We start from the raw sequence: 11,137 nt of genomic DNA, 5'->3' as shown, positions 1-11,137 counted from the left end.
GCTAATATCAAAATTATGTTTTATTTATTTTTATTAGATATCATATTTTGATTAGCTAAAATAACATAAGTGAATAGAAAGGTTTATCCTGGACTCAAGTATATATTATTTTTTTCTAGTTTTTAAAATGAAAAGGGTTTTTTTTTTTTGTTTTAAAACAAAGAAAACGTTCTTTAATTAATAATTAGCACCCTATTTAACTCAAAGTGCACAATTACAGCAAAATTGAAAAGGTTATTTCAGCACCCTTTGATAAGTTTGCTCTTAAAAACGAAACATGATAAAACGTGAGGGGTTATGTCTAAAAAAATAAAATTAAGCTGGTTCGAGTAAATCGGATCGAAGGTTGTTTCTCTCTTTCTTCTTCTTCTTCTTCTTCCTCTCACCACAAAGCTTTTCCCTTTTATGTTTCTTTACCACTCTCCGATCTTCGCAACATCTTAAAGAGGTAAATTCCAAAAAAACTTCAGTTTTCTCGTTGCTGATTCCATCGAAATCTGGAACTTTTCATCGTAACTGTGAATACCCATCTCCCAAGTTTCGCAATTTGTTTGTTTAAAAGATCCATCTTTGAGCTGCAGCCCAGATAGTTTCAATGGAGGAACAGAGAGAGGAGAGTGAGTTCATTGGTGAATCCATGGAGGAAAAAGAAGAAGCTGCTAAGGGATTAGGTATATCTTCTAAAACTGAAACCCTAGATGGTGAGGATACAAACAACACGGTACAGGTTTCGGATTCAGATGTAGAAATTTTGGTTTCTGATGTGAAAGCTGATGATGATGATGTTGAGGAGACTAAAGATAACGTTGGCAATGATGTTGCACTGACTGATGCTGCTGTCACGGAGCCTGAAGTTGATGGAGATGCTGAGGTGAAGATGAATGGTGAGACGGCTGCTAAGTCTCAAGTTAAGAGTGCAGGAGAAGGGGAATGTGTAATCTCTGGTGTGAATGATGTAACTGCTGATGACAAGGCAAGTTGTGAAGTTGAGCAAAGTTCAGTAGATGCCGAGATGCTTTCTGTTGCTGAAAAGAAAGCTGACCAAGAGAAGCAATCCACAAAGAATATCGAAGAGGATGATAAAAGAATGGGTGTTGATAGCAAACAAGAAAATGAAGAGAATGTGGGATCAGAGACTAAAGATACTGTTTTGAAAGTTGGTTCTGCTGCTGAAGGAGAAATAACCAATGAAGAAGAAAAAGGAGAAGCCATGGAGATTGATTATGCGGCAGAGGAACAGGTTGAAGATGATGTTAAAGTAGGTGAAGCTTTGGATAGTACCCAAGATATTCCTCCAGTTGCTGAAGCTGATGTGGTAAGTGAAATGGGAATTGACGAACCGAAAGATAATGCTGATATGGCCACCGAAACAATCGTAGCTACTGATTTAGCAAACCCAAACAGTCCCTCTGAAGATGCTGCTCCAGGTGAAGTTGAACCGTTGGATCATAATGCTCTTTTTGATCCAACTTCTGATATTACCAACTTTATTGATTTCAGTGGTGTATCATCTTGGTCAGGGAATATACAAGACCTTAAAACCGACACCAGGAATGTCTCTTTGAAAGAGGATAAGAAAGCTGCTGGTATGGCAGAGGAAGCTGCCACGGTTGCTATTGAAAATGGATCGACTGAAGCACCTGTTGCTTCTGGAGCACAATCTCCAGTTGCTACTACAGATTGTTCAAAAGAGGCCTCTGATGCAAATTTGGGATCTGAAGGAAGTAAAGATCATGCATGCTTGGATACGAAAACGGCAGATCAACAAGATGCAGTGATAGAGGAAGAGGACATCATAACTCATGAATCCCAAAGTATCGATCCAAACCAAAAGGAAGATACAGGAATGGAAGAAGATCCCAGTAATTCTGATTTTGCTGATGATGAAGCTGGTTCTGATGTTAAGACTAACGGTGTGAAACGAAAGGCTGATGTCCTGAGTGAGGATTCACCAGGAGAAGGTACGAAGACTGTTTCCTTGGCAAAGGTGTCTTTTGCAGAAAGGCCCTCCTTTAAGATTGGTGCATGCATAGCCAGAGCTGCTAGTCAGATGACTGGATCTTCTTTAGTTTTGAAGGGTAGTAACTGTGATGATGAAACTCTCTCTGTTGAGAGTTTTGTGTCTCAGCTTCACTATGCAGCAACATACCCTGATAAAGAGAATGTTGTATCTGAAATTGCTGCTGGTTTTTTCTTAGATTTCCGAAACTCCACGGCTTTGCAGCAAGGTCCCCCAGAAAAGGTGGGCAAAAAAAGAGGTAGACCATCCAATTCTGATGTAGCAGGAACTGAAGCATTCGAGTTTGAGGAAATGGGCGACACATACTGGACTGACAGAGTGATCCATAATGGTGGTGAAGAGCAAACACCACCAACCGAGAAAGGAAACTATCAAGTTGTGCCAGTTGAGTTGAAACCTGCTCAGGTTCAAAGAACTCGTCGACCATACAAAAGACGACAGACTCAGATCCATATTCCTCTTTCAGTCTCAGACAAACCGGCAAACTTTGATGAGAATGCACCAGCTGAACTTGTAATGAAGTTTTCTGAAGCGGATACTATACCTCCTGAGAAGAGCCTGAGTAAAATGTTTAGGCATTTTGGACCAATAAGGGAGTCGCAAACTGAAGTTGACAAGGAAAATAACCGGGCCAGAGTAGTTTATAGGAAGGGTGCTGATGCCAAGGTTGCTTACAACAGCGCAGGAAGGTTTAGTATTTTTGGGACGAAAGCGGTGAATTACGAGCTCAGCTATACGATAACTGAGACATTCAAAGTTAAGCCTTATGTTGTGTCTTTAGGCGAGGAGGATGCAGCACCATGTCGTCCTGCCTAGATGTAGTCCCTTCAGGCATGGTTCAGGTAAATCTGCTTCCTTTGTTCTTGTCTGAATGCTAAAACCTATACAACAAAGCCTACTGGTTTTTGAAAGCTGGTGTGTTGTATCTCTGAATGCATAGTGTTTTCTTATTATGGATGGTAGTAATAACATAGGTGTAGATTTTTCAGTGTAGGTAAAATTAGAAAAGGCATATGCATTATAGCCCAGTAGATTCAAGCTAGGAAGTTAAGACCCGATTAACACATTCGAAGACTAAGTGATGGGCACTGTCTTTGCTTGTTGTTTTTTTCTTTTTCTTAAAGGGAATTATATGGATTTTTCATAAGGGTCCTAAGTTGAGTTTTGGATTCAAACAGAATCGTTGCTCTTATATTTCAGGTGAAAAGAATTGGCAGGCATCAAGAGAAGTAAACGATGATGTGGCTCAATGGATTGGATGCTCTTGCTTGTGTTGTTGTTATCCTTTAGGTAGAGATTTAGGCTGTGTAATATGAGAAAACTTGTAAGTTCCAGAATTCTTCGAGTAATGTGTTATTGTGGAGGTTAGAGAGATAGTTCCTTTTTCGTCTTCTGATGAGAGCACATTTAATTTGCTGTTACTAAACCAAGTGATGGTAGTACACTGATGGTAATGGTTATTAGGTGGAAGTGATCTGGAGCAGTCAATTTGTTCAATATTTGGGTTACTTATTTTACTTGATGACCATTGGAACTTGATTTCAAGCTACCACTACCAACGAGTGGCACTTTATAGACGAAGTTAGAAAGATATAGATGAGAAGATTGTTGAAACCTTTATATAAAGCCGTCATGTTATATTCCCCAAGTTAAAATTACATATGCTCGGACAGCATAGGTGCCATCATAAGTTGTAGAAGAGGTTTGTTCATGAGAACGAAGAGAAGAGGGTAAAAGGCTGATTAGTTTTGCTTTGTGTTTTTTTTTTCTAAATCAAAATTGATCACATAATAAAGGTACAAAAATATGATCCATCAAGCAGAAAACATTTCAAACAACAAACCCTCACAAAGAGTAAACCCCCCTTAAACCCTCCTTTACAGTTAAAGTGGTCTTTGCCACAAAACTGAAATTATGCCTTTTTTGCGCAAACATATTCTCATACTTAAGTCTTTATCCCTTTGTTTCACCAGGAATCTGTACATTGCCAAAAGCCAAATAGAAACAGCCTTTGGCGCTATTTAGTTCTCACCTTCAAGAAATAGGCTGAGTTCCACATACCTCTCCTGTGCAGATGATCCCGAGTCTCTCCGACCTCTTAAGCTCAAGCCCTCATCAGTTTGCGAATTATTTGGTGCAAGTAACAGAGCACCACTGCGTTCTTCGGTCACAGCTGTATCCTCTTCATCCGTGTCCCTTAGACCTCTCAGGGCCATGGAATCTGAAACCGGGAAGTAGACAAGCAAGCAAATGGATACCACGGAAAAGCAGAAGAGGGAGAGGAAGGCCAAGAAAGAAAGGGCTTCGAATATAATCTTGTCTGCTGCTGTGAGAACCGACAAACAGAGCATAACAATCCTTAAAGGCAGGAAACTCGAGACCGAGAATATCAAAGTGTATACTCTCTTCTGTAAACGCTTATTAATGACAAGTTTCAGAATCTGCCTTCCAAGCCAGAACAAGTAAGCTGTTAGGACGGCTGCAAACACACCAAGAATGATGGTACTCAGTAGAGGATATGTGCATAAGGCGACCTCATCATGATCAATATAAACTCGGGAATACGTTCTTGTGAAGTCATGTGGCAGCGTTACATAAGAGCCGCTACCACCATTTAGGCGGGACTCGGATAACACAACCGCAAGTTGAAGAGCAAGCATCGGGAGACAATAAAGAATAATATAACCCGCTGTATTCCTGTTCCATTTCCCGCTCAGAGCCCCTGACTCCATCTTCAAGGGAGCACGCAGAAGAAACATGAGAGTCAGAAAGAGGCAAGGCTCCGCAAATCCTAGATTGGAAACGATGTACCACTTGCAGACGTTTTCTTGCCATCTCAGATCCAACCCGCTCAACAGCCTTCTATGACGCCTCAACAAACTCAAACGAAAAATCTCACCAACAGCCCACCAGATAGCAAACAGAATGAATGTGATTCGAATAATCCAGGGACCACTGAAGTAACCAAGTTGAATATACCCTTGCTTACGAACGTGAGACTGGAAGTAGAAGGAGTAAGCGATGCAAAGGAGACCCAAAAGAACTAGCAGAGCGACTAGACATATCGTCACAACGCCGAATGCATCGGGAACTAATTTTGTCAGGGGCATCACCCAAAACACAGTATCCACGCATGCTCTCTACCAGCATGGATGCAGAAAAGTTCTCTAGCAGCAGCAGTAAAATGTGCCTTTTCTCTCCCAACAATATTTTCCAGATTAGTAACTACTCATCGATGAATATAAAAAAAAAGTAAGAAACTTTCAACTCACAACCATACGAAGCTATCAAAAGTCCACCAATTAGCTTTTTTTTTTAGGATTACAAACGAAGCAGCCCAGATCACCCGATATAACTTTTTGTGATCTTGACCCTTAACACTTGATATGCGTGTTACCTACATAAACTGAAACAAAAACCAAAAAAGGATCAAAACCTTTACCAAAAATTGAAAGCAAAGACCTAACAAAACATCTTACCCTAGATCTGAATACAACACAACAACATCTTCAAAGATTTAAATTACACATTCTATCATCACGGCTAAGCAACCTTAAAGATTAAGACGATTCCCACACAAACCGATCTCAAAGTTTGACAAATACAAAAGCCAAGTCATAACCTTTTAAGAGATTATATACACAAAACTACAAACACAGAGCAACAAAGTCAAAACAATCAAATACCCAATAATGCAAATACAAAAAAAATCAAAACTTTTAGATCTAAACAAAGGAAACAACAAGACCCATCAGAAAAAAAAGGAACCAAATTTATGAATGAAAAAGAGAGGCTTACAAGGAGGAGAATCTGGATCCAAAAGAGTTTTGATACGGGGAAGATCTGAGCGGAGAGACGGGTTAGAAAAAAAACCTAAGAATCGGAGGAAAGAGATAGAGGAAACGAAGCCAAAAAAATAAAACAGAGAAAGGGAAGAAGGAGAGGAGAGATAGAGAGGAGAGGAAAAAAAAAAAAAAAGATTAGAGAGAGAGAAGAAGGGGAGAGAGGAGAGAGAAGACTCTCCGTTGGTGACAGGCTGTTTCCAGCTGTGACAACCAAAGCTTTTGGATCCGGGTTCGGGTTTTTTTTATGAGTTGTCTTCTGTTTCGGATCCGGGTTCGGGTTTTATTTCGTGAGTTGTCTTTGGGTGTTTATTTTTTTATACGTGGCTCCACCCTGGCGGCGTTTGTCTTTTACTTAATTTGTCTATGTTTTATTATGGTAAAGTAAAATTTGATATGTGAGAGATATTATTATTAAAAAAAGGCCAAAATTAAAATATGGCGATGATATAAAAAAGTATCCTAGGAGTGAGTTGGAAGTATTTTAGGGATAAGAATGAGACCATATAATATGGTCAAAGAGAGTATATATGTTTAGTTTTTGAGAGCTTGTCAAGATGTGAATAGAGGTTGGATTTCTTGGTTTTTAGTGATTTTGGAAGGGGTTTAAGAAAGAAAAGAAATATGATCATGTGTAGTGTATTGTAACTCTTTAGGATGGATGTCAAAGAAGTTATCTTATATGAACAAAAAGGGAGATATCTTATATATCGCATAAATTTAACATATCTGTTTAGAGGGTGTTATTGGAATGAGGTTAATGGATTTTTAAATGTGTGTGATGAGGACCGTCTCAAAATTGTTTGTTAACCATGTTCAGAAAAATGAATGAATGTATATATTTTGTGAAGTAAATTAAATTTTGAGAAGTATAGGTTATGTACTTTGAAAACATTTTAACCTACATGTAACAAATTATATGTAAGGAAAATATACATTAATTCACATATATACAGTAATTCATGTGTGTATATAGATATATTCATATTTAAAATTGTCTTAATTTTTTTTATCTTTTTAATCCAGATCGATCTTATTCGGCCGTTATACTTGAATGGAATAAAAAGCAATCGTGTGTTAAGAGTATAGATAATTGAGTTTTGTAAGTTTTGTTGTTCTTCATTATTCTTGTTTCTTTTTACTTTTCAGACATTTTAAGAAAACATATTAAAAATCGACCAAAAATACATATTAGGTAGGAATCGACCATATATGTATTATTTTTTTTATTAACAATTTTTTTTGGTGTTATAATATTTTTCTAAAATCAACATTTCATTTTATCAATAACAATAACTAATATATTTCATAGAAAACCTCTAGTACATGTACATATGGCGCGCGCTATGACATATGACGACACAAATAGGCCAACCTGTGACAACAACAAAACACCAGCTAAAAGTGACCTCCTAAGTAATGAGAAAACATCAGAGCCATCCATCGGTCAACTCCAGTCTCAAAGCATATAATTTCCAACCAAAATCCGACAAACTTCGTAGAAGCATCTATGAGACAGGCCAAAGAGAAAGGATTGACATCGTGGAGAGATGCAAAAGAGTTAAGAGGTGGATATAAGATTTGTTAGAAGCAAATTTTAACTGCAACAGAAGAGGGTCCACGATCGAGAGAACCCAAGATCATGCAAGAGATACATTTTTCCGCATTTACAATTTTTTATAATGTACATGTCCCTGCAGGGAAAGTTGGTAAATGGTAATAACTAATAACCAAATCAATCCCACGACTCCATCTCTTTATGTTTAGGTATGTGTTTCCACTTTATATCATCTATGGCACGAGAGGAATAACATATATAAAACACGGTGATCACACTACGATATCCGCAAACTCGACTTATTAAATTCACTGACAAGAGTGTTTGAAACCGCATCAGCTTAATTAGAGATATGGGTTACCATCGCTACGATGACGGCTGAAAGTTGTGGTTATCCACTCGAGAAACTCCGTAAACAAGATCTTGGCTACTTCTTAAAATCTCCACTATGCTCTTAATGTCATTTTTCAAATACTTTCAAATAAACCGAAGCATTCACTGTACACAAGGTTTTTGGTTGAAGATAATTTTACATTCAATTAAAAAAAAAATCTGATTAGTTTGACATAATTAAGATTTTTGGAATATTGTTTGAAGGACATATATCACATATTTAAGCAAACCATGATCAAGCATTTTGAAATCGAAGAAAAATAAAGTGGCCGTAAAAAATTGTAAAATAGTCGTTCAAAATAGCATAGATACAACTGTCACCATGTTGGTTGCAAGTGCAAATCTAAATGATTCCATCATATAAAAGAAAAAAGTGGTTTTCGATGTGAAAAAATTCAATAAGACTCATCGAGACTAAACAATGCGATTTCATTACTCATCTAATATCATCGGCTTGCTTGAGAGCGCAATTGAGACATTGTTGTTGGGAGGAAGCAATGGAATCATTAGGTCTTTAAACTTACAGCTAAGGTAACGTTCGTCCAACTGTATGACCATCTTGTCTAATTTCTCTGTATTTTTAAGCATAATTTCTATGAATGAGATCACATGCTTTGACGCTACAATCTGACGAGATCTGTTCAAAATGACCCCATCTTTTGATCTCCAACATTTCTCTGGATTCAAGCCTTGCGAGATCAAGAATTTTGTCAAGAAAACCTCCTGTGCTCAACATAAAATAAAAAGGTTCTTGGATTATTCGAATGATAGTTAAAAGGGAGACCAACGAAAACAAAAGAAGGTTATGGTAAATTTACCCCTATGGTGTCGCTATCCCTCAGCAAGAGATAAAATCTAATATAAAGCAAAAAATGTAGTGAATATCGAAATATAACAAGAGTACGTAAAATAATTAGAGAAGATAAGATTCATGAGCCCAAAATTAAGCATACCTGAAGAAAGTTTCCACCAAAAGTTAGCTTCTCCACATGTTGTAATTTTTCCAGCATCCCTAGAACCATTGCTTGAAGAAAATCACCCTTGAAGATCCTATCTCTTGATCTAATACAAATGTCCAGTTTCGCTTCCGTTAAAGAAGAGGCATCAACTAAAGTACATGGTAACTGAGAGTTTATCAATCTGAGACAATGGATATGTGGTGCCACAATATTCATCGAACTCTCAACGTGGCTGTTTATTTCTAATGTTCTCAAGTGAAACATTTTGCTGAGATCAAGGAACCCAAGTCCCTTGCAGCAGTACAACGTTAACTATTCAAGATTCGGACAACCAGATAAAATCTTAGCAATGGATGATTCATTAGGGAATCCACACCAACGCAAGGACAACTTTTTCAATGATGGCCAAGATACCGAGCATCCATGGACCATATTAGAAGAGGCTAGCTCAACGTTGAGTTCCTTGACAGATGAATTCATGAAGAAGGAGGCAGGAATTCTATAACCATGATCATGGACTTCGAGGGAAATATTCTCCACGTTACGGAACATGGCGTATTTGACCCAACTCTTGATAAAGTTAACCTTGTTCTGCAAGTTGGTTTTTAGCCGAAAATAGTTCACCTTGGGAGCTGTGTAGTGCATTTGGGTTTCTTTAATAGAAACAGGTCGTTGTGTACAGTTATCAAAGTAGAGAGAAGGTGTATTGCACCATATATACCTCCATCGTTTGGACTAAAGGGAAGTTCTGATGGCGAGTTTGGTCGGAATAAAGGAGAGGATATGTAGGAGGATATCATCAGGTAAAGAGCTGATTACATCTTTTGCTCTCTTGTTTTTTTCGAGGCGGCGACGTAAACGACGACGAGGATTCTGGCGGTTTACCATTTTTATTTGCGAATTTTGTTTTAGGGTTTACGGTAAAACAGCTTTAAAAAAAATTGTAATGGAGTTTTACTAAAAAACGTTTCATATTAAAAAAAAAAACCAAAGTAATTTCTAGGTTTTCCTCTCACGGGATTTCCAAAACCCTAGGCTTTTTTTTTCTCTTCCGTCACAATATTTGCTTGTTCACCACGTTTTCGTTTTTTTTTTTTGCTCTTTTGCTCTTTTGCTTTTCAGTTCTTCCTCTTACTCAGAAATGGTTAGAATGAAAACTCTGAGCACAGTCTTCCGCTTCGCTTTCAAATATCGTCAAACCTCCGGAACCACCGCCGGATTTTTTCTAAGAACGGCTGATTTTTCCCGATCTATTCAGTCTCCATCGATCAACAGAAAAGGTATCCTTATCTCCGCCCACAAATCGTTTCAATCTTGAAATATAAGTAATTAGGTTTTTAATGGGAACTGCCATTATAATGGTCCTTTCTTAGATTCAAAATATGAAGGCGATGGAAGGTACCAAGCGTTTGAGACTCTTCGCAGATTGGGAGTACAATTTAGCGTAGAGAATCGTAAATCGTTCGTTAAAAATAGCATAGATAAGGCCTATCTCTGTGGTGAAGGTTGAGCACAGATCATGAGTGCGTTAATGAAGAAGGTCTCTCTATAGATGAAGGAATGTATAGTACTTGTCTTTGTTATTTAATTGAAGATAAAATGGAAGAGGAGTTCAAGTTTCTTGTCGGAATACTCAAAGAAGAGATTCCTGATTCTGCACCAGGGCTTGGTTATTATGAAATGCTTCTATGGATTGAGCTTAATGATGAAAATAAGATCGAGGAGATTGGTCGAAGAATCATCGAAAGATGGGACAAGCTATCGAGCTTGGAAGGTAAGGACAAAATCTGTTTAATTGGAATTATCAAATTGTAATAATCTCTCTTAACGCTTTCCTGATTTTGTTTGGTTCGAATCAGGATGATATGTGTGGCGGTGCCATTGAGACGTGTGAAAGGCTTCATGGAGAGTTAAGTATTAAGCCTTCACTGGAATATTTTGAGAAGTTAATCTCATTTGAGTGTTACTCAGAAGAGTTTTTGTAAGGTATATACTTTTATGTCTTTACGCTTTTGTAATGGAAATTATATGGAACTGAGTAAAGCTAGAAACTTCGATTGGCTTTTTTTTTTTTTTCCATATTTCATTTTGGTTGTTGTTGTGTTTGATTGGTAACACTTTTGTATGGTTTTACTTTTGCAGCAAAGATAGTTAAAGTAATGAGGAAAAATGGTTTGGTAGAAGACTCGGCGGGGGGACAATATTTTTACAACACCATTAAGAGGATATATGGGGCTGATTGGGTACGTATGTCGTTATTACTATCATTTCAATGCCTAAATCACCATCTCATACACATTACTGAAGAATACTTATTTGCTAAATAACTATATAATCTCTCAAGCGCGTGATTTAAACCCAACCA

The 11,137-nt window shown here is 37.6% G+C and overlaps 2 protein-coding genes and 1 pseudogene across 3 annotated transcripts; 1 reads left to right on the top strand and 2 right to left on the bottom strand.

Annotated features, from left to right (window-relative positions):
- Positions 1 to 287: 287 nt before the first annotated feature.
- LOC104759023 (uncharacterized) lies at positions 288 to 3,537 on the top strand. 2 transcript variants are annotated; one of them, XM_087490548.1, is made up of 4 exons: positions 288 to 448; positions 582 to 1,427; positions 1,521 to 2,862; positions 3,221 to 3,537. In XM_087490548.1, exons 2-3 carry the CDS (start codon positions 596 to 598, stop codon positions 2,834 to 2,836), a joined length of 2,148 nt encoding a protein of 715 aa, XP_087346674.1. In that variant the 5' UTR covers positions 288 to 448; positions 582 to 595; the 3' UTR covers positions 2,837 to 2,862; positions 3,221 to 3,537. The 2 variants fall into 2 exon arrangements, with proteins under 2 accessions (XP_087346674.1, XP_010480301.2); XM_010481999.3 differs by having other exon boundaries at positions 298 to 448; positions 582 to 2,862.
- Positions 3,538 to 3,636: 99 nt separating this feature from the next.
- On the bottom strand, positions 3,637 to 6,073 carry LOC104759024 (uncharacterized). Its single transcript, XM_019239270.2, has 3 exons — positions 5,819 to 6,073; positions 5,293 to 5,426; positions 3,637 to 5,210 (listed from the first exon to the last, which is right to left on the bottom strand). Exon 3 carries the CDS (start codon positions 5,128 to 5,130, stop codon positions 4,042 to 4,044), a length of 1,089 nt encoding a protein of 362 aa, XP_019094815.1. The 5' UTR covers positions 5,131 to 5,210; positions 5,293 to 5,426; positions 5,819 to 6,073; the 3' UTR covers positions 3,637 to 4,041.
- A 2,172-nt stretch (positions 6,074 to 8,245) lies between these two features.
- On the bottom strand, positions 8,246 to 9,660 carry LOC104760098 (putative F-box/LRR-repeat protein At3g18150 pseudogene; annotated as a pseudogene).
- Positions 9,661 to 11,137: the final 1,477 nt, after the last annotated feature.

Source organism: Camelina sativa, chromosome 16 (assembly GCF_030686135.1).
Source record: "Camelina sativa cultivar CO46 ecotype springtype chromosome 16, ASM3068613v1".
NCBI lineage: Eukaryota > Viridiplantae > Streptophyta > Magnoliopsida > Brassicales > Brassicaceae > Camelina > Camelina sativa.
Note: the sequence above shows the minus strand (reverse complement) of the source record. Positions and strands in the feature narration are given on the sequence as shown.